Raw genomic sequence first — 27,715 nt, forward strand, 5'->3', positions numbered from 1 at the left:
GAGTGGATAGTGCTACTTGTGTTTTCGTACACGCGATTGAGTTCTACTTTGAGAGGACAAGCCATGCCTCCAGCACAACGTTGCTGTCTCTCTGCACGCAATGCGGCAAAACGAAGGCCAATTTCCGCAATGGTACAAATCCGGAACGGGCGGACAGATGGCCACAACTCGTTTCGGCTGAGGATTTCGAGGTAGTCAGCGACCCGACTTTGTGGCGTGCACAAACAAGGACGTAGCTCCTTATTCTTGCAGGGATGGCACTATTTGGCTTCCCCAGGATGAATTCTATGACATGTGTCGCAAGAGAGTTGAGGCCTCGAGAAGACCAGCTGGTTGCTGCGCAATATCTCGACCGAGTTCTGCATCTGGAACTGAAGGCTGTCTAGCATACTGCTGATCTTCCGCTCCAGCGCATCAATGGGCTCGTCAGCGCGCCATGACTCACAGGCCCAATAGAAATCTTTAAATACCTTTGATGTCGTCAGGAAACAAGGACAGAATGGCATGTTCTGACCATGAGGCTCCAAATCCCGGCGGCAGATGCTTCACCGCCTCAGCCGAGATAGACGGCCATTCATCCGAAGCCCCAAACAGAAATGTGGCCAGCAATAGTAATCCATGTTCCTCGGCATCAGAAGGATAGCAAGGTTCCCGTAGCCACCGGAAGATCCAAGGAGATAACGCGATGTTCCATCCGTATTTGTCGCTAGCTCGTGCGACTTGCGCAAGTAGGCTGGCTTATGCTAATGTTGTTGAGTGCCTCGGTGGCCTGGTAATGGAGCGCGGACAGTATGATGCCCATCGCGTCTGGGTCATCTTCTTCTAGCCGGATCTCTGGACGAACCTCTCGTTTCAGCGTATGGCCCTCGTTGAAATGTGGGCCAAAGAGGCACTCGAAGTATGGGGAAACAGCCATGAGTAGTTCGGAGTGGAACGAGGAATCAGTGAGTCGGTCGCGTGCCATTCGATGGGAACAACAAGACAACATCAGCATGCCGGTGCAGCTCCGAGGCGGGGCTTTCGTCCGCGCATCGCTCTTTGTCGTGGCCTTCCGACATTATCGAGGTGGTTTGCCGAGGGAAATCTGACGCTACCGTTGAAGCCGATCCTGCAATGGGATATATCAAACGTCGGATTGCAAAAGTAAATAGCAGCGCCGTCGCGTCATTCTCTTTTCTTAAGTACAAAACCTGTGCGGGGGTGTCTGTTTGGTGGCGCTGGCACTATGTGGATTTGTGGTGGGCCCTGGCACCTGTGCACCCCCGGCTAGGGTGCGACTGTGCATTCGGTGCTGATTAGCGAGCCAAAGGTAGCTTTCGGTGAGATCAGCCCGAGTCCAATGCCCATTTTGTGACTTCGAGACTTGATTCATCGCCGCCTTTCGCGGACCTTTGGCGGCTGGCGATGTCGCGGAAGGCCTCTGTGACAACACTAGTTGCCGACCTGCGCTACCTTCCGCACCACGTGGCTGAATCTGATTGAAGTGGTGACACCATGCAAAATACCTTTCATCTCAGCGTGCTGGGCCTATGTATGTACGCCAGCATCGAGAATGGTCTGTGTTTTCTTCAAATTGATGTTACATACAGTAGGGGCTGGCCTTTTGGCTTGTTGAATGTTGATTCTGCTGCTGAATGACCACGTTTGTGCTAGCCGTAGCTTTCGGCGAGTCTAGTGCGATAGACGCTAATGGCCATTTCGTGACATTTACCACTCGGCTACTGTACATGACTGAAGCCTTTTCTCCCTTTATGCCTGGCAGCCGGAAGTGGCTCTCGATTTCGGTTGTAGCTACGCGATCAGTGGTGGCTAAGCATAGCCCCCTCAGAAGCGTTGATCGGATGACATTTCTTGAAAGCCACTTCAGGGCAATATGCGCACTTCTGGCAGCCAGCTTTGGCCCCCGTTGGTTGACACAGCTAGAAAGGTCCTCGGAGGAACGCAGCTAATTGGTCGGGCACGCTCCTCTGGGATCGCGCGCGGGCCAGGTTGGCCATGAGAGCGATGGGGCATCTAGGCATCCCAGCGGTAAAGCCATGCGGCATTACTGGTGCTCCGCACGTGCGGCCCTCCCCCTCAGAAAACCCTCCGCCTGGTGTCCTTGCAAGCAGGGATCGTCTGGGTATCTCAGGTGTGCAACCTGATGAGAATCTTTCGGGTCACAGCTTTGCGTCCCTGGCAGCATCTGCACGTGCTTTTCCATCGCCAAAGTGCGACAATTGCCACACCAGAAATGGGTCGCTCTCATGTGCACTGTCGAACTTTCTCCTTCCTCTCATCTCACAAATCGAAAGGGACCAACGCGGGCTTGCGTTGGAGAATTCCTGAGTGCAACTAGGTCCTCTGGTGATAGGGCGAGCAATGGCGGCGCGAACACTATGCTCTTACTAGGATGGGCAACGCAAAGCTCAGTTGGTTCATGAGCAGTAGCATGTGCGAGGAGATATCGTATGATCGCACGGCCGCAAAAATAAAAACACGTCGAGGAGGCTCACAAAGATTCATTGTCGAGTGCACCATGACTGCTGAAGACCGTATATGCAAGAGTTCGCTGTTTGGGGGTATGTGATCAACCACACGGTGGATGCAAGACCAGAGTCGTGAATCAATCAAGTGGCTTAAGCAGCTTCCTTGATTTTGGCCTTCTCGGTCGTTCCGTTTATCAGTTCCTTGCCTGCAGAAACCTATTGACCCAGACGCACAAACACTGGGGATGAAGTCGTTACTCAAAAGGGCGCGATCCTGCAGCCCTCGCATCTTCCGGCTGATCTTCCATATCATTTGAATCGATACTCCTCATAAACGCCCTCACCGCGTCATCTACCTGAAAGATACGTCTCAAACTGTATGCGTCGGCCCCTATCACCCTCAGGCCGGAGAGATTCCGTGCCCGACTCAGCGCGACGTATGCCTGTCCGTGCTCGAACATGCGTGAAAGATCAACAACGACGCGGTCAAGACTGAGACTCTGGCTTTTGTGAATCGTCATGGCCCAGCCTTGCGTCAGGGGGATCTGTGTTCGTGACAAGTAGCTGTAAGGCGACTGATCGCCGTACCCGATGACAGCGCAATCGGGACCGATGACCTTTTTCTCGCCATTGGCGAACCTGACTTTGGGGACTAAAGTGTGTCAGCAAAGATGTCAAGCCAAGGGCCCGCTGCGGGGAGACGTGTTGCTTACACATGTCCTTGTTGCTCCATGCGCTTCTGAGATAATCCACGATGCGCTTATGTCTCTCCGTCGCAGCGCGATAGCCGTCATAGTCATCTTGGTAGTTCTGCAGCAACGGCGGCCGTGGCTCTTGGATCGTGTCGCTGGGTACGAACCCTATGACGACGCCCTGCCGCCCGTTGCAAAGACCGCTGTCTAGATCAACCTGGGATGGCGTCAGTCTGTAGCTGAAGCGTCGGATTCAGGCTGTTAAACGTACATTGGCGAGCAGTATGACGGGCGTGTCCACCTTCAGCTGCAGTTCTCGAGGATAGCGGTGCTCGTGAAGGCGGTCGAGGGGCTGCCGTGTCTCCCCTCTGGCGAGAGTACAAGCATCGGCAGCTTTGTACTCGTGAACATGACCAGGGATCTTGACGAACTCCCCAAGGTTGCGCTGATCGACCTGCTCCCGGGTGGACTTGAGCTCAGTCCCGTTCTCAGCTTCGGCGTGGTGGGCGAGGAGAAGGTTTGCGTCGGCATCATCGAGATGCTGGCCGAGCCGGCATTTCTGGAGGACTTTGATGAACGCCTCATCCGACTGACGGTGGATTTTCGTCAACCGCACGCACTTGAAGTTGCATCTTTTCCATTCGAGGGCCTTGAATGCCCATTTGTCCCGATCTTCAAATGCGTCGCCATGGCCGTCGGGGCACGTCCACTGGTCGTTTAGCTTTTTCATTTCCCTACCGCAGTGTAGGCAGTACCCGAACGGCTTGACGGGCGGCAACTGGCAAAAGTCACCAACTACAATGATCTGAACGCCCCCAAACGGTTCCGGGTCGTCTCGGATGGCGCTCATGACATAGCTGAGTCGCTCAAAGAACTGGTTCTCGACCATGCTGATTTCGTCGATGATGACGACTGCTGTGTTACAGTATCGGTTGAAGATACGTTGGCCACGTGCCTTTTTGATAACGCTACCATGACCATCCAGGGGCTTCTTCGCGTCCTCGGGTGTCCAACCGGCGTAGTTGTAGGTGGTTCTACCGCCGATGTTGATGGAGGCCTGACCGGTGGGCGCGAGGAGGTGTACTGCCTGGCCCGTGTCTTGGTAGCGGGCAGCGAGCGTTCTGTGAAGGGCCCTGACCACAACAGACTTTCCGCACCCGCCGGACCTTAAGTCATGCAGTCAGCCAACGAGGTATTTGGGGCGACTTGTCAGAGCATACCCAGTGATGAACAGGTTGTCGCCCTGCATGGCAAGGTCGATTGCATTTTGCTGTTCTGGGCAGAGGGGAGGGTCCCCAGGTATGTGTAAGGGCTGTCTCTCCTGGCCCTGAGCGTCTGCCGCTTCGGGTCCGTCCCCTCCATCGTCCGTCGGGCCATCAACGGCTGCAGTCTCAAGCTCGGGTCTGGGGTGCGGGTGGCTTCGTATGATTGCGGGACGGTCGCGGTGTGGATTGTCGCGATGGGGGAGGGCCGGTGAGGAAGCAAGCGCTCGCGGAACGTCGCCGGTTTCTGCTATCGACCTAGGGTGACTCCGTGAGACTTCCTTGGTCAACTCGACTCGAAGTATGCCTTCCTGATGCATATTAGACGCGCACTCTCCAGGGTGGGTGACTCACGGCCTCTTGGAACGTCCTTGTGCCCTTGACTTTTTGGACATGCGTCAGCGGAATGTCCCTGAACGCGGCTGACGTCTGCTGAGGACATACATTGAGCACCTGAAAAGCCCGATGTTTGCAGCTTGCATTGAGGCCAGCTTGTGAATATCCCGCACTTTATTCCTTTCCACACGACGTAGTACGTCTTGCCCTTCGACTTGCTTGGCAGATTTCGGTCGATGCCTCGCGTGTATTCAGCCATCAGGCGCTCTACCTCGGCAAGGATCAGACTCTCAGGGTCGGCGGACGAGGAGCGTTTATCTCGGATTTGCAATGATTCGTGCCATCCCCCTGACCCTGCGCCTTCGTTTTGGGACGTCGCCATCGTGTTCGTCGGGGCGTGGACGGGGACGTTGGTGTGCACGGCCGGTGGGGGTCGTCGTTGCCGCCGCGTCGCTGGCTCCGGACGCGACTTGGTGCTTGGGTCTGCAAATGTGCCGAGTGCTTTTACGAACGCAGACGGAGGTCAGCGTTGCTCCAACGGGTCCTACCACCTCAAGGCCTTACCCAGATGCTGTCGGCACGCCGATCGGGGCGGGTCGTTGATGTGCGTGCTGCTCCGCGACCGCGGCGGACGTCGTGTGGATGCGGAGAAGACGGGCGGGGGACGGCCCGTCAGCCGCCGTGGGACAACACGTCGCGCCGCCCCCGTCAGGGTACTGGGTACCTTTGGCATACCAGCTGCCTGCCCCGGCGCGACGCGGGCCGCTCGGTATTGCGCTATCCTTGCTGCTGGAGCACAGCGCAATGTCGCTCCAGGCACGCGCAGCGGCAAGGGTCGCAGGTGGTGCTTCACGAGAGGCGTTCCACTCGCAGGTGGCAGCCCCAGGGCTGCCATGCGCACGGTCAACTGCGGGTGGCCTTGCTGTCGGCAGCGGACCCGCACGGTGCGGGACGGAGGAGCAGCGTCAACAGACAGCCAGGACGGCCCTGGCATGAAGGTCGGAACCAGGCTCAGACCCACCGCCCAAGTGGCGATGAACAACGGCTCGCACACGGTCTTGTGGCTGGGGCGTGCGCCCTCGCACGGACGGCATCGATTATTTCCCCACAATAGCCGCTTGCTCTGCCCGCCACGCCGGCGGGAGCTAGGATCTAGCTGAGACAAAGGCGGGGCTGGGCGGGGCATCGTTCTTGAGTATGAAGCAGCGGGGCCACGATCCATCCTGCGGAGTTTACAAGCAACTTTCCCAAATCGATTCCAACATGGCTGATGCACGTGGAGGACGCGGCCAGGCTCGCGGGGGCCGTGGCGGCGGTGATCGTGGTCGTGGTGGCGGCGGAGGTCGTGGTGGTGACCGTGGTCGTGGTGATCGTGGTCGTGGTGGCGGTGGGCGCGGCAGCTTCCCCAGAGGCGGAGGCGGCGACCCGGGAGGCCGTGGAGGTGGCAGCGGCTTCAGAGGAGACCGCGGTGGGCGCGGCGGCAGCTTTGGCGGAGGAGGCAGCGATCGCAGTGTTCGCGGGGGCAACTTTGGCGGAGGCGGCGATCGCGGTCGTGGACGAGGGGCCCGCGGCGGCTTCGCTCCTCGCCGTGACGCATTCGAAGGCGAGGCTCAAACTTTCTACGGGTAAGTGTTGCTATACTACGTGATGAAATCGGAATTAACACCCTTCAGACAGGGCTCGGTTATTCCTCAGCCTGACACCGACGTGACCAACCTCGAGAACGCCGTGGTCCAGCGCCAACAGTCCAAAGACCAAGCCCTAGTCAAGAAGATGGGTAGCATGAAGCTCACCGACTCGACCGTCTCTTTCATGCCCTGTCGGCCGGCCTTCGGCACCAAGGGGAAGCAGATCGTTGTCTGGACCAACTACTTCCGCTTGCTCATCAAGCCCGTGGTCCTGTACCGGTACAACCTCGAGGTCCGCAAAGGCGAGATTGCAGACGCTCCGGCAGACGAGCCCAAGAGCAAACGAAAGGGCAAGGCGCAGGCCGGAGGCGGAGGCGGCGGCGGCAGCAATGGGCCCCCCACCAGTGTCCCGAAGCGCAAGCTCAAGATCATCCTGCAGCACGCTCTCGCGGAGCTTCGACGCCTTGAGCCGAACGCCGTGCTGGCAACCGAGTTCAAGTCCCAGCTCGTCTCGCTCAACAAGTTGCAGCTCGCAAAGAACCCTATCGTCGTCAGGTTCAAGAACGAGAGCGCCACGCGCGAGGAGCTCTTCAACGTCAAGATCGTCGGTGAGACCGAGGCCCCGTTGGCTGCCATGGCCCAGTACCTCCGAGACATGGTCGACCCCAGCGATCCCGACGACGCGCACTTCCCCCGCTTCGAGACCTCCGTCGATGCCCTCAATGTCGTACTCGGCCACAGCTCACGCGCGAACGACGAGGTCGCCGCCGTCGGCAAGGGCCGCTTCTTCCCGTACGGTCCCGGGGCCTCCTCGGCGCGGCTCGGCCAGCAGGGCCCCCTCACGGCCATCAGAGGATTTTTCCAGAGCGTCCGGCTCGCCACCAGCAGGGCCTTGCTGAACGTCAACGTCACTCACGGCGTCTTCAAGACCGATGTCCTTGTCAGCGACCTTTGCAGGTGGTCCGGCGTCAACGCATTCGGCACTGGCAACATCAACGCGCAGGACACCGTTCATATGAGATTGCGTGGCTTATCCAAGTTCCTCGCCAAGACCCGCGTGACTGTCCGGTTTCGCACCGCCGACGACAAGGAAGTCACGGCCAACAAAGCCATCCACGGGCTTGCGTACAGTCGAGACCTCGACAGCAACGTCGTCTTCTCCCGCGGCTTCCTCTACGGCGGCCCGCAGGAGGTCCGTTTCCAGCTGAATCCCACAGAGGGCCAAACCAAGGTCCTTAGCAACAAGCCGCCTGGTCTCTACTCCGTCGCAGAATACTAGCAATGGAAGTACAGACAGGCTCCAGACAAGACCCTGCCCCTGGTCAACCTCAGCACGCCTTCCAAGCCCATGTTCTTCCCAGCCGAGCGGTGCACCATCACCGCCAGCCAGTCTGTCCGTTCCAAGCTCTCCAGAGACGAGACCACAGCAATGCTCGAATTTGCCTGCCGCTCTCCCTTTGCTAACGCCGTCTCCATCGAGCGCAACAGCGCAGCAGCTCTGGGCCTTGACGAGCCGACACTGAAGGACTTCGGCATCACGATCGACAAGAGGCTGTTGACCGTCATTGCCCGCGAGCTTCCACCACCCGTCGTAACGTATGCCGACCAAAAAACCCTTCACCCGCGCAGCGGCTCGTGGAATTTGGGCGGTGTCAAGTTCGTCAAGCCAGGTCCGAAAATAACCAACTGGAACTGGGTGCGCATCACGGAAGGCCCGAATCCCAGGGTGTCTACCGAAGTAGTCGAGGAGTCTGTTCAGAAGTTCGTGGACTTTCTCAACGAAAGTGGAGTTGCTATCGACACTCAGGCCCCAAAAATCCGTCACCAGATCACCGTCCGCCGCCCCACCGCCACCGGGGACATCAGGAGAGCATTCGCAGCCTTAGCAGACGACACCACCAAAGCGAAGGGCACCACCAAAGGCTTCTTCCTGCTTGTCATCCTGCCTCAGCAGGACAACACACTCTACGGCGCCATCAAGTCTCTCGCCAACATCCACTTCAGTTTTCATACCATATGCTCCGTGGAGGAAAAGTTCCTCCAGGACAACACCCAGATTTTTGCTAATATCAGTCTCAAGTGGAACCTCAAGAACAGCAGCAACAGCCACCTCATCAAGGACACCATCGACATCGTCACCTCAGGCAAGGCCATGATTATCGGATACGACGTCACACACCCTACCAACATGTCCAACGACAGGAGCATAGCGCCCAGTCTCGTTAGGATGGTTGCCAGTGTTGATCGAGACCTCGGACAGTGGCCTGCCGTCGCGTGGGAGCAGCCTCCCCGCCAGGAGATGCTCGGGGACAAGCTGACGGAGCACTTCAAGCATCGCCTGGTGCTGTGGCGTCAGCGCAACCAGAACAAACTCCCCGAGTCCATCATCATCTACCGCGACGGCGTCTCAGAAAGCCAGTTCACCCAAGTCCTCGAGATCGAGCTCCCCATGATCCGTAAGGCGTGTGACCAGCTGTATCCGCCTAAGCAGCGCCCAAAGCTAGCCGTCATCATGTCAGTCAAGCGTCATCAGACGCGCTTCTACCCTGCATCTGATCAGAACATGGACCTGAAGTCGCGCAACATCAAGAACGGCACGGTCGTCGACCGCAGCGTCACCCAGGCACACACCTGGGACTTCTTCCTGACCGCCCACACAGCTCTCAAGGGGACCGCACGCCCTGCCCACTACACCATGCTCATGGACGAGATCTTCAGGGAGAAGTATGGCGTCGGCGCCCCCGCCGCGGATCAGCTGGAGAAGCTCACCCACAACCTGTGCTACCTGTTCGGCCGCGCCACCAAGGCGGTCAGCATTTGCCCGCCGGCGTACTACGCAGACATCCTGTGTGATCGAGCCCGTCTCCACCGACCTCATTTGTTTGATGAATCGGACACGGCGTCTACTACCACTGGTTCTCAGACTGCCGCACCATTGAACGCCACCCAGGTGCATCCGAACCTGAGGGACACGATGTACTATATCTGAGAGGGCATGCAGAATGCGGAGATGTGTCGGGCTATTCTATAGCTAGTGGACGGCAGGAATAGCGGAATAGAATGCATGATTCAGAGGAGTCAACTCTCAGGAGTCAGAATAGTCATTGACTTCGAGTCCGGTTGTCTCGTTACCATTGGCGAAGAGCTGTTTATCAGTCATGTGATACTGCGTATTTCTCTTTCACAGAGAATCAGATTCAGATACGTGTGGTGAGTCGCGAGCGCCATGTAAACATCTTCACTAGTTCTTCAAACCGTGTGAAGGCAGAGTTGGAAGATAAACCTCTTGATTTTGTATCTTCTAACATCATTAATCGATCTGCCACCCATTTCTCGCCAACATCATGTGTACGTTCTTGCTGAAGAGTGATTCCAGAAATATAGCTCGGAAGTCTAAATTCCCTTCAAGTTGAAACTGTCGAAGAGTTGCTTGTGAGCAGCGCTGGGCACGGATAGACGCCAAATATGATCGTTTGTCTTGCTGAGCTGTTGGCGAGAGTGACTTTCCCCACAGAAAACGGGGAAGAGCGGCAGCTCTTGGAAGTGGGACGGTATCGGCAAAACCCCAATCAATGATGCTGTTCATCTGTCAATTACAGTTGGACCGGCTGAAATCACAACGCGACAATTACCATTTGATATTATAATGCTCGTCCACAATGACATTTTCTGGTTTGAGATCTCCATGATCTACGGCGAATGACCTGTTGTTGTAGTCTGCTTGACCCTCGATGCTGAGAACTTCACAGAGTCGGGCTTGCTGCTCGTCGCAGTCCTTTTCGGATAGCCCAGGAAGCATGCCGTTGATGACTCGACTCCGCTTATTTCGGATGATTCTTTCAAAAAATCCCTGCCATGTCGTCTTGCCTGGACTGCGATTAGTGTGGGTTGCGTACGAGGAAGAGTAATTCCACATACCATCTTCCATCGAGCATTCGATCAATCGGGTTTGTATTGTCGCTAGTTCCTCAAGAAATTTATCTCGAAGAAGACGGGGCGGGTGGTAATCATCCCAACGCGCTTGTGAACCCTCACCCCAGGACAAAACAAGGAACGGGTGCTTGATCGGATTGTCAAACGTCAAACTGAACCCAAGAGGCTCGGGGGACCAGCGAAAGTCCTGCTGCTTGAGTTTGCTCAGTGTTTGCCATTCCGTACGAAGGGCAGAGACGATGCCATCGCGATCAGTCATATGAAGTGGCACGCGGACAGCTATGCTTTTCCGATCTTGGGTGTCTCCTTGCGGGAGGAAGCTGAGCTTGTAGACACTGCATTGTCCTCCACGAAACTGGCCATCCACAGATAAAAATGTTCCTCTGAGGTTCAGCTGGCGCACAGCAGTTAGAATGCTTTCTTCGTCTAATCTCGGCTCATCTTTTGGAAGCATGATTGGTGTTCAGACGCAGTGAAGTGCATGGGGGAGAAAAAGAGGGGGGTTCGGCTCGTCGCGCTTGGGGGGGGAAGACCACATATATAGTAGACTGTGCATTAGTGCGCCTCGTTTTCCTGGGGCATTGAACCCGTCGGTCAGACGACCCACAAACTGAAAACTGGGGACAGAGGCAAAATCGAGGGCCCACTAAGACGTCTCATACACTACGGAGCTGTGCTTCATGGCGTGCTTCCCCACATCCATAATCCTTCCCTGCATAGAAGTGTACCTGTCCATACTACGGGCGTAACGTCAACACTAGCCTCCCCACTTTCTGCAGAGTTATTTTTCACTGAATCAAGATTCACTGAAACGTTCACCCGTATAGCATCGTAAATTAATGCCAACATGTTCGACGGAGGCAAGCAAAAAGACAGCTAGAGTTATACACGAGCGGAATGAGTGTATTTAAGGCGTGCTAATCACAGACCTTGGTAATTAAGGTAATGACAGTGATACTTTCGTGATCTCTATTCGTGTTTGTCTCAGAGCTTCCCGAAAAGTAGGAGGGCTAAATGACGTATTGAACGGCAATCGGCGAACAAGCTAATGAGAGGACATTGCTGGGACTTCTCGGCAATTGTTCTTAGCCGGACACGGTATAGACGTGGACGCCATGGCCATGGTCTTCGCTGTTGCCATTGCAGGTGCAACGGCATCCTCGTTGCCACAGCTCAGTAGAGAAATACCAGATGGTAGGGATATGAACCAAGTCCTTTGGATACTAGTTCAAATGAGTTAGATACTAATTTCCGACCAAAAGTTTGATCCAAAGTTGTTACTTATGACATACATCTTGAGGCTCAAGATTGATGTTAGCTCGGCCATTGGTGATCTCGCAAGAGCCCTGAAAATCGTCTCCAGGGTAACGAGATAGCCCGAGAAATCCAATCAAGCCGAGGTCCTTGAGCAGGGTTTTGAACCTGTCCACGAACTCCATGGCTGCTGAAGAGAGCTGTGCATCCTCACTTCCGGAGTAGCGGAACTCAGTGGGACGGAGGACGCCGTCTTTGTCGAATGCCCACACGGAGCCGTGCAGTCCCTCCATTCCTGGAACAGTTGCAGCCCAAGGAGTAGAAGTTCCGCGGTATTCAACCAACTTCTCGTTGGGATCAAGATCAAAATGACGATGGAGCATGGCCACGCCAAATGTTCGATCCATGCCAGACTCGACAAAGAAGTTCTTGATCGTCGTCGCGATCACCTCCTCACCCTTGGCCTCACCAAGAAACTTAGCCTTGGCATACTCAAGGGTTGGAAGGTCCTGAAAATGCTGGTGCGAGTATTCGTTGATGGAAGGTAAAGAGGTGATAACGTCGGCAGCGGCCATAGCGATGAAGTGAAGTAAGCGTTTTGGAGTGGACAACAATGGATGATCTAGTTGAGTGCAGAAGAGAAAAATATTCTTTCGACAGGAGAATTCCGTGGCCTTAAATACAGTTCTCGGGTCATCTTTCGATGCTGTCTCTTTATCGGTGACATGCCTTGGTACAAGTTCGCAGCCACTTCGAGTGCACAGATGTACTGATTGGCCAGCAGCACACGTGCGCTCGGAAAGCCAGTAAATGCAACGTTTGCTGGGATCTGATGGCGCGATTTCTGGAGAGACATCTGCGGGTTGCAAGTAGTTGGAACCATTGGTTTCCGAGGTGAGCGGACTGCATATTTTAGTGGCAGTCACATAGTTGGGCTGCAGCGTGACAGCAATCGGAAACCGTCATCCCCACCGGTTCTGCTCGGCGTGGTCCCATGGAGCAATCAAAGCCGACGGAGCAGTTGGATGCTCAACCGGCAGGCAACCTTTTCGGCTTCTATCGGCCGCTACTTGTAGGACCATGGCTTTTCCTTGGTCACTTAGAACACGCGGCTAAGGGGTGTGAACATGAATCTGGACCACCTGCAGGTATATCACCCACCTACGTATACACACCCCTTTGCGTGGCATACCTGAATCCCTTTTGCAGTGTCCAAGACGCCCCGCAGACAGCGTTCAGTAGATGATGCAGCCAGGAAGTAAAGCCTATTTGAGCGGTTCGCCAACACTCGGAAATTCATTCATAACCGGTGCTATGCGCCGTTTTCTGCGGGCAGACAAGCAGCCTGCACACCTCTTGCAGTCGAGGTGGTAGACGTGTTGTATAGTGCGCAGGGATTGTGGGGCTTTTCCTCCATGGACCGTACCAGCCCCCGTCAGAGGCAATCTAATCATACTACGACTGCAAAGTCAGTCGCCTTCTAATACATAGCTGTGTGAGATATCTGACTTAACAATCAGGAGCACCGATGAACCAAGAGGAGGTATTTCGTGTCACTCGGCTTTCTCTATTACTGTTCGGATCTAAATCTTCTGCCGTTGAACCCTAGGAAGCGCCGCCATTTCAGTGTGACTCACGAACTCCACCGGCGATGAAGAATATGGTGGCATCGGGATGCTTCCGATGCCCGTTGACTGTTCAGGCGAGCCTCAATTCCAGTCGGACCGGCTGTCATCAGCATAGTCCCCTCATATCTCGTTAACCAGTGACGTGGAAGTGTGTATCGTATATCTCTCAAACTAACGCGTACGAAAGACTTTACATTGTTCAACTCTAAGCGGGCCATCACTTTCTGGACTATTGCTCAGAATATCGGTCAGGATATCGTGTCGTGAGAGCCGAAGCTGGCTATTTCCATCAAGTCCAGAGGAAGCCGTTGCTGTAAAGCGTGATAATGCAGTCGAACGAGCAGTCACTCGAATCTCATTGGTCGAGAATCTAAGAATTCCTGGACTCGTTCACAAAGACTCTAGATTCCATCTCCGAGTCCACCTTCGAGGACCACAGATGATGATTGGTTCCGTAGGGCCTTGGAAGACGCAATAACTACACAGGTTTGTGTTTGGTACTGGGCTCAGATCCCCGATAAATACTACGACTTAAATCGGGCTGGGGACTAATAATGCCCTGGGTATTATGAGCATGCGAGACTGAATGCGTGACCGGGCATGTCAAGTCCCCAGATGCTGCTATGCGCGACTTGGTCCCAGTGCCAGAAGATCAACCCAACTCTCCAGTGAATAACGTGACCCATCTCCGCAGGCGTCGTCCCCGTCCCATCAAGTGCGGTACTGGAGTTCCGAAAAGGACCGAAATCGATCGGGTGACAGGCTGAAGGCGGCGCTCATGGCGTCTGACCTTTGTGCGATCCTGTCCTGTGCCGACGTAAGAAATAAATCGACCCAGGTGATGCTGAAGCCGCTGCTCATATGATTGCCGAGCTGGTGGGCGCCATTCACAGACGCTGTGGCCCCTGTGTCAACATGTTTCGTCTGCCGGCACAGGCACACGTGGCAGTACACGATCGAGAGGATTTGGATGCTGAAGAGCACAACCTAATTGTCATTAGCGCGCGTTCGGAAGGACGACGGAGCACTTGCCGTTGATGCAGGCGTGGTATCCAGGATGGACGACAACACGGGCGCGCCGACGTACAGTGCCATCATGAGTCTGAGTTGGCCGTATTTCAAGCTGAGTCCTGCGTAGAGAGGCGATCCCAAATAGGCTGGAAGGAAGGGGAGGTCGAGGACGCCGACGCTGAGGACGAGGGCACGGATAAGGCGCGCGTGCGGAGGGTACCGGGCGGCCAGGTGCATGGCCAGCACCAGCATCACGCTTCCGGTGGCGACTATGCAGGCGGCACGGAGAGCCCCTTCAAAACCTGAGGACGTGAATGAATCAGCATGTCGTGAATGCCAGTAAGGTCAGAGGCTACGCATACCGGGGATGGCTTTGTGCCTCATGTTGGAGTGAAGATACCCACGAACAGGGGTCGAAGGGCCAGCACGAGTGCAGTGACCGAAGCGCATATGGCTAGGATGGCGGTAGATTTGGATGCAGTGTTTTCCGATCACGGCGAGCAGCACAATCCGTATGTGAATTAATGGTTGAAAACGCCGGAAGTCTGCATGGAAATAGCAATACATAAGTAGGATAACTGCCACTTGTGCCTTTGAAGGCATCGGCCAGATTGAACCTCGACGCCAAATGGAAACCTCAAAGCTATGCAGCAGTGGCAGCACAGTAACAGGAAACATCAGCTTGACCAGAGGGGGCGATGGCACACAGGGGGCGTGATCTCAAACTCGAGGCATGGATGCTGGATGTGCCTCCCACATCCGTTTGGCTGGCGCCGATGTCACTGGCAAAGCTGGCGTCAACCGAGACATGCAGACACGAAGAGTTAGCTGAATGGCACCTACCCATAATGGATATGTACGGCACGCATGCTAGCTTGCATGGGTGATGCAGCCAGATGGCTATTCGTCCACAGCCAGGCAATCATCGACCCCTTCTCCTGTATGCCATTCTCTATGAGTCGGAGAACTGCGTCATATTCCGTTAACGGCTTACAGCCTATCTCAATAAATGCGCGACCTGGGTGGCTTCAACCCTCCGCCAATAGCTTACAAGGGATGAGATCCATAACATTTTCAGTCTCCCATTACTAATAAACATCACGATTCGGCCAAGGCACTATTCGGACCGAATAGTCATGCACTGTTTCAAGAGTACGCAAACGCTGTACAAATTCTCCTACTTAACGAGTTCCCCTCGGAGGAAATAATGCCATCTCAGTTGCCCCGACTTTGGACCTGATGTTAACCTGGGTCACCGGACAGTAAGCACATCTAGAAACACCACAATATCTACATGCAGCTTCGCGAATTGGAATGCCGGAATTGCCGCATGTACACTATCGATGCAGCGCAGCAGGTCAGAACAATAATGTCGAGCTTGTATTGGCATGGCCCACTTACGCACTGCCACACTGGCACCTGTCGTTTTGGGCCGAGCTCGATAAGTTTCGGTTTGGGGAGGTCCAAATACTGAAGGGAGAGAGGGACCAGCGTGGATATTGATGGCGGCAATGGAATTTGCTGGATAATCATAGTGGGCTGCGGTTGGACGCTGCAGTTCAGTGGCGGTGGAGGGAGGAGGCGACTGGAGATTTGTCACCGGCTTCTATCGAAAAGAGTTGAGACGACTGGAGAATCACCTTCAATTTAGAATTCGTTGTTTCCTGGTATATATAGATTTGGATAGATTTTGCAGAAATCAATCGCATTTGTAGTGGCACTTCACTCATACTTCTGGTGGTAAGTACCATCGCTGTTGGGGCAGCATCGTCGGGCAAGTGGCCGTCTGCAGGCGGTGAGCGTGTTGTTGACGCCAATCAGGGCGTGCGGCATCCGAAGACATTCCCCGTCTTCTCCATGGCGGTGATCATCGGAAAGGCCGCCCGTTCGGGGGTTGTCGTGCTTCAGGGGAGCTCGACGCGGGATGAAAAGCAATAATGGGACAGCCAACACCACGAATGGCCGGACACGTCAAGATGAGCGCCGTGCCAGCCGTCGTGGTGCGCAGTCGACACCGGGGCTGGTGCCCTGGCTCGTCCAGTTGGCGTCTTGCGCCTGCGGACGTTGGCACGTCGTTGAATTGGCCAATGATCGGCGCGCCAAAGATCGGCGCCATTTGGGCGTAATTCGACGCCGCTCGTTGGGCCCACCCACATGGATGCGGAGGGCTGATACACCAACACCGGCTGCGAGAGCGACCCTGCCCCCTCCCTGTGCGGGCTGGCCAGGGGGGCGTGTCGGCGTGCGAGGTGACTCCAGGCTTCTGCAGTCATCTTGGCACACCCCTGCACCACCGTCCCAGGCCCTTGCTCCTGGCGCGCACGCCCCTCGCGCTAGCGCCACGCAGCGACGCACCCGCGCGGCGCTCGCTACATCCAGGTACTCGTCGGCCCCTGCTCCGGTACGCCGTTCCCTGCCATCCGCGGGGCGGCGCAACGTCTGCGAGGCGACCGCGACAGGCCCGGCAACGACGCCAGCGACCAGTGCAGCGACGAGTGCCGTCTGGCCCTGCGACCCCTGGGTGATGATGGCCGACTTTTTGGGGAGACATGGAGCGAGACACGGAGGGTTCAGAGACGGCACGCTGAAGACGCGGCAACATGGCCGCGAAACTGTCGGACCTCAACGCGAACCCGTTGCAGGCGGCTGCGAGCGCTGCAGAGACTCTCATCGTCGACGAACTCCCCTCGGAGGCAACCTTGCGTCTCGAATTCGACCACCTTGTTACCACCATTATTGCACTACAGACAACGCGCTGCACTGGCTCGCGGGATCGCCCGGACGAAAACGCGCTGCGTCGTCTCATCAGACGTGCTCTTAAACTTGAAAACCTTCGCATCATTCAGCAATCCGCCTCAGAAGACTCTGAAAAGACCTCTGATCGTTCTCTTCTCGGCGGCGGCCGGCCCAAGGTGGACATCAAATACATCTCCGCGCACGATCTGGCGGCGGCCTTCGGGCGTTCCCCACAGGTCTGCGGCCGCGCTCGCCTCCCGTTGAAGCGTCTATGAAGCCGCCTGACGCAGCTCTGGCAACGAGGAAAGGTATTTCTCGTCCATCCTCGCTCTGTATCATTGCCCGCACGTCTGCAGGCCGATCCGCAAGACGTGGGCTTACGCCGTTTTTGACTTCGCGGCCGAACATCTGTCCTTCGACGGGACTGAAGACATGAGACGAGCAGACTGGCGGTTGCCTGCTGTGCATCCACGACATCCGTACCGGGACCGGGCTTGCTTGGGGTCGACGGGGCCGGCGCTCGAGATGGATTTGCGCCCTCATTCGCACCTGAGATGAAGCTCTCGAGTGTCCGACACGCTGAGATGAAGGTATGCATCTTGAGATGGTGTGCATCTCTTCCAGCATCCCGACACAACTGATATCAGGGCGCATGAAGGAGTTGAATACTCGGAAAAGATGAGAATCCGGAGGAGTTGAATTGTAGCGTACATTAGGTTGGATCTTTCCAACTTCTTATGCCATTGTTTTTATGGAATACCGCTTTGATGAAAGAAGTCACACCACATTCCTGGCCGTGGTATCACAGCCACATGCCTCTTAACACGTCAGTGAAGGTTACTCGCGGCGCCTCATGCTTTGCGGCAGTGGAGGTGAGGTTACGAAGGGCCAACGCGTGCAGTGATGGGACCATCTGAACGGGCAGAGACGGATCACTGTCACCGCCGAGCGGAATATCTCTGAGCTCGTCACTTTCACAGAACCCCAATCATATGTGGACGACGGCACATCTGAGGATGACCTCTTTCGCTGCATGGGCCGCTATTGGATAAGTCTAAACGTTCCCAACAGTTGTCTGAGACTTCCCAATCACATCAGGCACATCGACCAAGGGCCTCGATCAAGACGGAACGCCTCTCTACACTCCATGTCATTCTTAAGGTGATTCTTAGCCAGCGGTCTTCGTGAAAACCCTTTCCCACAGTAATTGCATGAGTAAGGCTTGTAATGCGTGTCTAGACATCCGCTTCCGATTCACCATGAGTAAAGAGTGACGGTTCCGAAGAGGGTGGCCTTACATGTACTGGGTCTTTGTCATTGCCGATTGGTGGGTGCACTTTTGATAATGAGGGCAATAATAATTGCCGTTTGCATCTGGGGGTTTTGAGTAATCGGGATGATTCCTATTGACGGTGATTCCACCCTCTTGCTTTGCAGAACTACTGTCATTGCTGGCTTGAGCTATCTCCGTGACGCATGAGGCTTGAGACTGACAATCGTACTGCCTTCCAGAAGCCGTCGTGCCCCTCAGCAAAGTGGGCGGTCCTGACCCGTACTGAGACAGGCTATGAGCATACGATCCAGCGATATCCTGAATTAAGTCCAGCTGGCACTCTGTAGTCGAAGCCGCTCCGCAGTGCCACGGTGCGCCCTGCTCCTGCTCAAGAAGCAAGCTTGGCTGCATCACTGCAGGTATAGTGGTATCTGGGTAGCTTGCGCGGAGTCCCGGGAGACGATAATCCAGCTCAAACACGCGGAAAACATCGTTGCTGATTACATTAGGAGGAATCTGCGGCGGTCGCGAGTGCAAGTCACTGAGACCGTTCTGATCTAAGACAACTGACCAAACGCGCACAATGCTAACGAGAGGTTAACTCGCCATGCTGGACTTGAAGACTCTGATACCTACAGCATGCAAAAACTACCATCAAAATATGAAAAGAACTCCTCCTTGCAGTTTGTAGTGCCGGAACATGTGCCGTGTACGAGCGGGTTCACATGATCTTGTTCGAACTCTTCCCAGGTACTGGGGAGGTTTTCCGGGTGCGGATAACCCAGCGGCACCTCTCAATCTAGCGAATGGATGCAACGTCCAGTCGCCAGGTGGCATACGAGGTAGTCTACCAGTGGGCCTTGGTGCTGTGTGATGTGGTACGGCGGGCTCTGAATGCCGAAACCAACGTGGGCATAGTGACGCGTGAAATCCAGAGGCAACATCGCTCGGCGAGTTCGTTTAGTTACAGAGCGGACAATAGATGCGTTCTGAAAACCGACAGAAAAGTGCACTTTGTGAGGACTGGCTCCAGTTATGTACACCTGGTCCGGGTCAGCTTAAGACCGGATCAGATGGAGACACCAGGCAAAGGGAACAACAGTACGTGCCATTGAAGAATGGGACCGCACCTTGGCCTGTGTCCCACCAGACCATGTCGTAACGAGCTGAACCGCTTTAAAACTACCAAGGACAACGACCACAAAAAGCAAGTCTGCATCGCAGCGAAATGGATGCCAGTCGAAGAACACATGTTTGGCTGCGTGCAGAGGTGGCAGTGGAACGCGACATAACCCCCATGTCTCAGCGCTCTCTGCGCCCGTATCTGCATGAGTGCGCGTCAGTACCTCATCAAATGATAGCACCGTTCTTCCCTTTGAGCGAGCCCCCCACCCCCCTCTCCCCGGTAAGGTAATTTTTAACGCGGGATCCAGAGCCCGCAAACCTTGCCTCAAGAGCAGGAAATCCGATTAATAAATGTCCTGTGCTCTAGGCCAAGCTCTTCTTTCAGTACATTATCAACATATCTGCGGTGTTCGGACGAGTTTGCAAAACTGTTTGTGTTGCGTTGCCAGGGGGTTTGATGAAGTGAAGAGGCTATCGATCGCGGAGGTGGGGTATTTTCGATGACGAGGTTGCCCACTTGACGCCAAATCAGCTAATCGTCAGGGTTGTCGGCAAGCGCTGCTTTCAAGAGAGGTTTTGTTCGATTGAGGTCGAGGTCGTTCGATGTAATTGATGTATTCCGTCTCGAAAGATACCTGTCCTTGTAGAAAGTAGGCGTGCAGCAGGAAGAATTTGCAGTGTCGAAAGAAGGAAGAAGACGAGGTTTTGAAGATCTGCCAACATGATCATTTATAGAACAACTGGCAGTTGCGTTATTCCTACCGTCCACCTCGAGCTGGTCCACTGCTTGCAGCTTGCGAGTAGGGTCTCTGCAGGTCGATTTGAACCCATCCAAGAAAGCAGAAAGACCGCTGCCGATGAGGTTTTCCTTGATAATGTTTGAATCAGAGTCCTATTCCATTATAGGTGGAATGCTGCTGAACGTGATGTTTGGATGATGGTGTTGCATCAGTAGCCGCGTCGTGGAGAAAGTCGTCGCTAAGCATTGACCACTCGATAAAGTGGAAGAAGATAAAGTGGAAGAACGTTGTTCCGACGACTGGCTTTGAGATTGAAATTGGGCGATCGACCGGTCTCACCCAAACAAGGACTCTATTAGTCAGCTCGAGGCAGGCCCCACTGTTAACATAATTTCACAAGTTGGCCAAACCAGGCGCATCATAAAGAAGGCCCCGCTTACTGCGCTAACTGATGGGATCCTTGGTGCGAGAGGAAGTCGGTCGAGCCCGGCTCCCGTCTTTACGTAAGGGGTCGGCCACACCACTTTGTAGCCAGGCGCGCCCAGCGCTCGTAGTTATGATTAATCAAGCCACTTCACGCATCCCCCGCGCACTTAACATCGCATCTCCCTCAGCCTTTACAGCGGCCTATTCGACCGATCTGGAGCGACTCGGTAGCCATGGGTAACTCCGAAAGCCGTCAGATAGCAACAGTCCTGTCTACGGCGTGCCAGGGTGCCGACGACAATTTTCTTAGTGGCCGGCAGCAGGATCCAGAGGTACGTTGTGTTTCGCTGAAATCGGATATGACTCATCATCAACAGGTTCTCGTCGTTCTAGGAGACTTCCTGAGACACGTCGAACTGGTCTGGGATAAGCTACCTGTATCATTTACCGACGTCATCAAAAGCAAGTTTTTGCCTCGCTTCACCTCGTCCACAGATCCCGAGGTGTGGGTCATACAGCAGACATTCTGTAAATCTATTGACAATCCGGCAACCTATATCTATAACCAACTTACCAATTTCGAACCACGCAATAATCGCAAGACCCCATTTGAAGTTGCTAAAGATAATCTCTGGCTTGTCGCTTTTGCGCGGCTACGGAAACAGTACGAGTCAACGGCCGGTCGGGGTGCCCTAGCAAAGCACCTCACACAGAAGGCGAACGAAGAAGAGTATGTTCGAAATAAGTGCGGCATATTCGCTTCGGCAGGACAACGGCTGGAGTCCGCTGCCATTGAGGTAGGGGGTAATGGTGCATTGATCTGCGGCCTGGCTGTACCCTACTCGACGTAATACCAACCTTAAGCTTGAGCGTGAGGTTCACTCACTGACCAATCATCCAGTTTGACAACTCCGCAACGATTCAAGAGTCTGAAGTTGGAAGATATCAGCAGAAAAGTGAATCGACAAAGTTCGGAACGATGCGAGGCGCCGGTGGCTGTCTTGCTTAGCTTGTACGAAAGGCAAATGCACTCTTGGATGGCGCGTGAACGGGAGGATGAGAACTCGAAAGTCTTCCCGAAGACTCGAGGACGTATCGTTGCTACTCAAGTTGTCACGTCGGGCGGCAGGAAGGGTCACGCCACCTTGATTGAGCCTTCACAGAGTGGAGTTGACGATTGTGAGCTACTGCGTGCCCAAAGCTCCCGAGCCTGCCCCGTCCTAGGACTTGACGTCGAGCCTCCCAGGCCCTTTGATCCCCAGGCCACAGCATGCCATCCATCAACTGCACCGTGCTCAATCACAACGGACGATGCCACCCCGCCTTTTCGCAGGGGACACAAGAGGAGCTATTCCGGTAACAACGCCCAAGCACCTTCGATTGGGCAGGCACCCTGCGCGGCCCCTATGGCCGGCAACTTGGGTTTGGGAATGGGCACATCAGGAAACACCCAACAGCAAGTCGTTACTCCCAACAGTGAAGACCTAATCATCAGGCCGAGCAACCGTAATTTCCCAGGCAACCCACGATGCGCTACGGCAGTTTCATTCGCCGACAACAGAGTCGTTTTTCAGCTCAATCGTACAGATGCTCGAGGATTCTTCTCTGGTCCGAATTCACCGTCTCCGCCCCAGGCTCTTTTGGTTCCTGAGAACCTTCTCCGCACTGTCAAGGTATATTTCGAAAACTCCTGTGGCAACATGAAGTTCGATGACCTTGGTAACCTTCTCGCACCAACTGGGGCCAAGTTGGACAATAAACTATGCAGCGATTTCGACTCATACTGCTTTAATGCCACACTATTCATAGAAAAGGGGTTGCCCGTCGCGTTTCGCCGCTCACTTTCAAGAGCTACCGCGCTTGTCGAACACATCCTACAAGCCGAGCATCCTCGAACCCTGGCCTGCTTTCTCGAGGTATTCATTCACCTCATACAAACGGGGCTTCACGGGGTAACTTCTTTTCTGTGTGACTACATCAAAAGAATGTCCGCAAGTGTCATCAGGAAAGGGCATCTATGGGGCCAAATATGTCAGCTTCTCGGTGAACTGGATACGGAATCTCTTGACCAGACCATGGCACAAATTTGGAAATGCAATACTGATGTTGTTGATAGAGAACTCGGAATGTCCAGTCGATTTGCTGTTTCTGTTCGGCTCGATTACATAAAACGCGTGGTAACAAATCATTTTGAAGAAGAACGGCTTCTTCGGGATCTCCTTGCTCAATTCGGAAACATGCCTCGACTCCCAACTCCGCGGGTCATGCTCAACCTGGCGCATAATCTTAGCAAACAGGCACGCCATGTTGAAGCAGAAAAGATGGCGCTGGAAGTACTTTATTTGCTTCAAAGACATGAGATATTCGCTGACAGAATTGTCGAGTGGATAGAGTCTCTGAAGATTATCTCTCGCAGTCAGTTTAACCAAGGAAATATTGCGGCAGCAGAGCAGAACATGCGAGCCGCAATACAGAAGATTGCGGCAGAGTGGGGAATACAACATCCCTGGGTTACTGAATTCATGAATGTTCTGGAGGGCTGGCTTCGAAATTTGGATCGAAATGAGGCCGCCAATAGCCTACGAGGAGACATCGAAAAGTTGATGGGGAAGGATGAGATCGACGAGTCCCCTGCTCAAGCGTAAGACTTGCTGTTCAGATGGCAGCATTGGAAGACGCCTGAGACATACACCTTCCGGAAGGAATTGATTCAACAATAATCACGGATCCTCAAATTTGGTTGCAATAGTGGATTTCTGTCGTTTTATCCAAAAAATTGATGGCCATGCTGAAGTGCTCTCACGCTAGAGCTACATCGATGAGCTCTGTCCATCTTCTACGAATTTGCTCCTCCCTTCCGAACAAAAGTGCCATACGTCTGTCGCACACTCTTTAAAGCCATTGTGAGTGCCGACTAATTACACAATTTCTGACTCCATCCTTGTCCCCAAGGAATCGACAACCACCCCACTTTCCACCAGCACCAGCTCATCAACTCTATCCGTGACATATTCAACCCGCTTCCAAGTCTTCAAGCTACCGGTACCCGTATCGAGTTCCCACACCCGCGTTCGTCGGTGAAATCGCATTCCATCGTACGAACAGTATCCTCCAAACCCACTGCCGCCTCCATAGCATAGCCAAGGGCCCAGCTGAGTGGTTGTGTCCCCACCCTGCTGTGATCGCTGTGGAAGCAGAGCGCAAAAGTCATTCACATGGTCGTGCCCGCAGCCTAATGCTGAAATGCCTTCTTTGACCAACGCATCGTAGAAATTAGAATTGAAGCTAGGACCTTCAGATGGCTCCCTCCGGTACCCATTGCGTATACTAAGATCGCGGTCGCCGAACTCCGGAAGAGGGATGTGCAGGAATGCTAGAGACAAATGAAAGAGGTTGTCATTACCATCCTTTTCACGGGCTCTCCGTAGCGTTTGGGAAATGTCCCTGAACCACATAATTTGACTTTGCTTGATATGGTCATAGTCGGAATTGTCTGTCTTGCTTGGTATCTGTCCGTGTGAATCCAGGAAATATAAAGTCGATAACGGGGATTCTGATGGCGCGGGAGCCAGAATCTGGAGGCAGAAGTTGCCTATGCCATCGACATGCTCTGGACCTGACTCGCAGAGGCTAAAAGGCAAATTCTGAAGTATTGACATCTGTGCTGTGCCTGTAAAATAGTCAGCATGAAACAGCTTTCATGACTGCGCCTCGACTAATTGGACAACGTAGAAATATATCGAGAAGGAAGGCAATTGGCGCCCTTTGCAAGAGTGCGATGGTCTTGCCGATCGCTTGCCTTTTGCACCAGCTACTTTATGAAAGAGATGATACTCACGTGACAGTGCGTGAATTCCTTCACTATCATGATTGCCGAAGACGGCTGCGAATGGGATTGAACGCTCGATGATGGGAGCAACCACCTTAAAGAGGGCAGATTTGCTGTCGAGGATGTCGTGGTGCAGTTGATCTCCAGTAAGAATGACAAGATCTGGGTTCTCGACATCCAAGATTTTTCCAATGAAGCCTACCGTAAGTGAGTCGGCCTCACTCTCAGGCAGACTGTTCCCATCGGCATCGATAGCATCTTTGCATACCCCAACACCGGTGACCATGTGCGTGTCAGAGATCTGCACAAATTTGAATTTGCCGTCCTCCTTCACTCTCAAAGCCTCCCGGGTATCTGATCTCGACTGAGCCCTGCCGTGGAGTACGCTGAGTCTTGCAATTGGCAACTTTGGCTGACCACTAAGTTGGAGCGATGACGGCATAAGAGCCCACTCTGGCCGTGGATCAACAGCGTCCGAACCAAAGAGAACGTCCACCTCTGTCACAGCCTGGTCAATCATGCCACAGAATTTTCTTCTTACTAACCAAATTCCACCAGGTCGACTTTCCCATGATAGATCCGGACTATGCTGGGGAGGTGAATCGCCTACTGCGATATCCGTGACCAGCAGGTCCTCGGGTGCAAGTTCGTGCTCATTCGCTAGCGCGACATACAGCCATGCACTCTGCTGAGATGTGTGTAGGTAGAGCTCTTTCTCTACGCGGTGCCATATTCGCGAGTCCAATTCGCAGGTGGAAGAAGAGACCGTCGGAGAGAAAATGCATACGGTCAGATCGGTGACAACTGGATGAGGGACAGCAGTTGTAGTGTGGGAAGTGGACGAAATTGGCGTATGCAGATTCCTTTCCTGAGAGGCACATGACTGGGGCAAACAAGAAGCGTCCGATTCTGACATCGCATTCATTAAAGTGTATAAAGTGTTGATGAGCAAAGAGAATCTAGACCAGCGAAAAAGTGATACAGCGACGCGAGAAAGCGGCTTCTATTTCGCGAAGGCGAAGATGGATCGGAAGTTTGGAAAATCCAATCGCCAAGCTATCCACGTGATTCGTCGCTTGCTCGGGGAAACAGAAATCCCGGGCAAAACCCGCAGCCAATCGCTGCCTCGAGAGGGCTGCAGAGGGGACCCCTTAACACGGGTGACAGGCGCTGAAAAATTCCTTCCAGCACCTTGCACACAGTATGGACGCATGACTGTACTACGGTCTTGCTGTCGCCTCACCTGCGCATGCACAGCTGGCTCGCTGCGCATTTCATTGGCGGTGTGGAGCGTGATTGGAGCAAGATTCATGGGGACATTAGAAGATGTATGAGGCATAAGACTGGATGGTGTAGAGATGCAGCAAAGTCTAGGCTGTGCGGCTACACAATGTGCGAGATACAAGCTAAGTAGGACATAGTCTGTGCACTGCAGAGGCTGTGTAGGGTAGAGGCTGTGTGGCGACATGTCAATTACGAGGCCGGCGATGATGCATAGTAGAGAAAGGGATAACGTGTAGTGCTAAACGGTGCAGTATCAAACCTGGCAGCCATATCCTAGAATTCTAGCTATAGATACACGCCAACGTCTTCTGGCTGCATGATGGGCCGTTTCTAGGATGATATGGGTGCAGTCACCAACTGCTCATGCAAGAGCTTTCAGAGTAGACACGATGGCGAGCATTGGTGATGGAAGCATCAGGCGCCCTAATAGGGCCCGCCTGGGCTCTGAGGATGCGCATGCGGAGAAAAGGCCTCACCTAAGGCATTTCAGACACGTTAGAGGACTGCGAACTATGTCAATATTGCTTTTTCTCGAGGCGTCCAGAAGGAGCCTCGCGGAGGTGAATCGCAGGCGGCGCCGGCCGGGGAGCCGGCCGTTCCAAGATCGAGATATCTCTTGCTCGCCAGACAGTCTGACGTCGAGATGCCCATCTCAGTGTGCATCTCCCTGCGTCTGCCCAAACTCGCGGCCGAGCCTCCCGTTGCTGGCTGAACCTTCCATCTCGGCTGCAACCCTCTCCCCTCGTGAACGACGTCCACGCACGCCGCATTTGCTGTATATAAAGAGCCGGCGAACCCATCATGGTCTTTCAGCAGGTGGCCAGAGGCTTCAGCACATCGTTCCCGTCCATCATCTGTCCCCAACCGAATCAGCCCAACATCTCCTGCCACGCCGCACCATGCCGCAGTCCAATGACAATACGACTCCCCCGTCGAGCCCAAAGGCCTCTTCCACCAACGGAACCAACGGCCACTCGGGCTCAGCTGCTCCCGCGCCCGACCTCCCTATCATTAGACTGGATGAGCTTCCTGCAATAGACATAGAAACAAGGGTATGATATATAGTCAGCATATAGATAGAATCGGTAGATATGGGCTAACGTTGGGCCAGCGCACCAGCAAATGATGAAGGCTAAGACCTCTACCAACCTGACGCGATGCGAGGTTGGCGCCCACGTCGAGACGAGACTCATGGCGCAATGACTGAAGGACATTGGGCGAATGTGCTAGGAAACAGTCTGCCCCCCGGATTAACACCAGACGGGGAGGATGGGAGTAATGATGTTCATAGCGACGACCGCACCCCAATCACAATCCTTCCCACTGCTGGCTGTTAACCTAATCCCGCCCGGCGTTGTCTGCTCCGTGGCGCACATGCGTTCCCAAAACATGCTGCAAGAAGGATATTTACCAAAGGACTGTGATCGCCAGTCTTAGTCTCCACGAGACTGACGTCCACAGACGTCCTGCGTGTTGCCAATCCTGGGCGGCACCACAGGCCCCCTCGTCCTCTCGTGCCGAGAGCGACGCAAGCTCCACGCGCAAGTCCAGCCAGGCCGTTCCACCTCCCTCGCCGCGATGGTGCTGGACCGCTGCCCTGTCCTTTCGGCAACTCGTCGTGACTTTGACTGTATAGGATTCCAAGACCGACAGGTCTTCCTGTAGTGTATTCCTTCGGTCGTTCGGTCGGTTGGGCGCGAAGACCTCGGTCACAACTGCTGTCGCTATTAATTACTCTGTTGCTGTCGCTATCGCTGTTGCTAGTGGCTTAGATTGTCGCTTTCGTCCGACGAAGTCGTTTGTAAGCGCAAAGTTGTGGAAACCGTAGTTCGTCGCTGCTATGCGCCGTACCTCGCTAGTCGGCGCTTGGGGTTCTCCCAGCTCCGTGTGCAGACCATTGGCTCCCTGTCCATGCGGGGCACACAGCCGAGGACAACCAATCACACGCAGGCACACAAAAAGTCTCACATGAAAGCCTACTTCACCAGCGCTCCATACCCCGCCCCCAGTGCGTGAGAATGGTCCATTTCAAGCGTTGCCAGTGAGGACGGGGCCACATGTCAGCGGTGCGGTCTTCTCGAAATCTAGCC

General features: G+C 54.3%; 11 protein-coding genes across 11 annotated transcripts; 3 read left to right on the forward strand and 8 right to left on the reverse strand.

Moving 5' to 3' along the window:
• Positions 1 to 2,722: 2,722 nt before the first annotated feature.
• Positions 2,723 to 5,944, reverse strand: pfh1-1 (ATP-dependent DNA helicase pfh1; the record flags this gene model as incomplete). Its single annotated transcript, XM_066153402.1, has 7 exons — positions 2,723 to 3,120; positions 3,182 to 3,377; positions 3,432 to 4,326; positions 4,381 to 4,733; positions 4,777 to 4,805; positions 4,867 to 5,259; positions 5,323 to 5,944. The coding sequence occupies 7 exons, from the start codon at positions 5,942 to 5,944 to the stop codon at positions 2,723 to 2,725; spliced, it is 2,886 nt and encodes a 961-aa protein (XP_066007279.1).
• A 77-nt stretch (positions 5,945 to 6,021) lies between these two features.
• On the forward strand, positions 6,022 to 9,375 carry AGO5-1 (Protein argonaute 5; the record flags this gene model as incomplete). Its single annotated transcript, XM_032027283.2, has 3 exons — positions 6,022 to 6,383; positions 6,432 to 7,639; positions 7,691 to 9,375. The coding sequence occupies 3 exons, from the start codon at positions 6,022 to 6,024 to the stop codon at positions 9,373 to 9,375; spliced, it is 3,255 nt and encodes a 1,084-aa protein (XP_031876298.2).
• Positions 9,376 to 9,696: 321 nt separating this feature from the next.
• On the reverse strand, positions 9,697 to 10,773 carry CGGC5_v016013 (uncharacterized protein; the record flags this gene model as incomplete). Its single annotated transcript, XM_066153403.1, has 3 exons — positions 9,697 to 9,964; positions 10,019 to 10,253; positions 10,305 to 10,773. 3 exons carry the CDS (start codon positions 10,771 to 10,773, stop codon positions 9,697 to 9,699), a joined length of 972 nt encoding a protein of 323 aa, XP_066007278.1.
• Positions 10,774 to 11,404: 631 nt separating this feature from the next.
• CGGC5_v016014 (uncharacterized protein) lies at positions 11,405 to 12,148 on the reverse strand (the record flags this gene model as incomplete). The annotated part of the gene is made up of 2 exons (XM_066153404.1): positions 11,405 to 11,542; positions 11,612 to 12,148. 2 exons carry the CDS (start codon positions 12,146 to 12,148, stop codon positions 11,405 to 11,407), a joined length of 675 nt encoding a protein of 224 aa, XP_066007277.1.
• A 2,040-nt stretch (positions 12,149 to 14,188) lies between these two features.
• On the reverse strand, positions 14,189 to 14,596 carry CGGC5_v016015 (uncharacterized protein; the record flags this gene model as incomplete). Its single annotated transcript, XM_066153405.1, has 2 exons — positions 14,189 to 14,514; positions 14,575 to 14,596. 2 exons carry the CDS (start codon positions 14,594 to 14,596, stop codon positions 14,189 to 14,191), a joined length of 348 nt encoding a protein of 115 aa, XP_066007276.1.
• A 906-nt stretch (positions 14,597 to 15,502) lies between these two features.
• Positions 15,503 to 15,921, reverse strand: CGGC5_v016016 (uncharacterized protein; the record flags this gene model as incomplete). Its single annotated transcript, XM_066153406.1, has 3 exons — positions 15,503 to 15,549; positions 15,614 to 15,797; positions 15,853 to 15,921. The coding sequence occupies 3 exons, from the start codon at positions 15,919 to 15,921 to the stop codon at positions 15,503 to 15,505; spliced, it is 300 nt and encodes a 99-aa protein (XP_066007275.1).
• An 891-nt stretch (positions 15,922 to 16,812) lies between these two features.
• Positions 16,813 to 17,223, forward strand: CGGC5_v016017 (uncharacterized protein; the record flags this gene model as incomplete). The annotated part of the gene is made up of 1 exon (XM_066153407.1): positions 16,813 to 17,223. The coding sequence occupies one exon, from the start codon at positions 16,813 to 16,815 to the stop codon at positions 17,221 to 17,223; it is 411 nt and encodes a 136-aa protein (XP_066007274.1).
• Positions 17,224 to 18,183: 960 nt separating this feature from the next.
• Positions 18,184 to 18,862, reverse strand: CGGC5_v016018 (uncharacterized protein; the record flags this gene model as incomplete). The annotated part of the gene is made up of 4 exons (XM_066153408.1): positions 18,184 to 18,194; positions 18,247 to 18,251; positions 18,451 to 18,807; positions 18,858 to 18,862. 4 exons carry the CDS (start codon positions 18,860 to 18,862, stop codon positions 18,184 to 18,186), a joined length of 378 nt encoding a protein of 125 aa, XP_066007282.1.
• A 1,883-nt stretch (positions 18,863 to 20,745) lies between these two features.
• CGGC5_v016019 (uncharacterized protein) lies at positions 20,746 to 23,157 on the forward strand (the record flags this gene model as incomplete). The annotated part of the gene is made up of 9 exons (XM_066153409.1): positions 20,746 to 20,844; positions 20,890 to 21,359; positions 21,414 to 21,691; positions 21,759 to 21,868; positions 22,147 to 22,185; positions 22,261 to 22,464; positions 22,518 to 22,543; positions 22,629 to 22,845; positions 22,904 to 22,912. 9 exons carry the CDS (start codon positions 20,746 to 20,748, stop codon positions 22,910 to 22,912), a joined length of 1,452 nt encoding a protein of 483 aa, XP_066007281.1.
• Positions 23,158 to 23,430: 273 nt separating this feature from the next.
• Positions 23,431 to 24,913, reverse strand: DCR2-0 (Phosphatase DCR2; the record flags this gene model as incomplete). Its single annotated transcript, XM_066153410.1, has 4 exons — positions 23,549 to 23,697; positions 23,916 to 24,182; positions 24,351 to 24,839; positions 24,883 to 24,913. 4 exons carry the CDS (start codon positions 24,911 to 24,913, stop codon positions 23,549 to 23,551), a joined length of 936 nt encoding a protein of 311 aa, XP_066007147.1.
• A 1,962-nt stretch (positions 24,914 to 26,875) lies between these two features.
• CGGC5_v016021 (uncharacterized protein) lies at positions 26,876 to 27,538 on the reverse strand (the record flags this gene model as incomplete). Its single annotated transcript, XM_066153411.1, has 3 exons — positions 26,876 to 26,948; positions 27,037 to 27,222; positions 27,477 to 27,538. 3 exons carry the CDS (start codon positions 27,536 to 27,538, stop codon positions 26,876 to 26,878), a joined length of 321 nt encoding a protein of 106 aa, XP_066007301.1.
• Positions 27,539 to 27,715: the final 177 nt, after the last annotated feature.

Source organism: Colletotrichum fructicola, assembly GCF_000319635.2.
Source record: "Colletotrichum fructicola Nara gc5 chromosome Unknown KSG_Nara_v1_contig10, whole genome shotgun sequence".
Taxonomy (NCBI): Eukaryota; Fungi; Ascomycota; class Sordariomycetes; order Glomerellales; family Glomerellaceae; genus Colletotrichum; species Colletotrichum fructicola.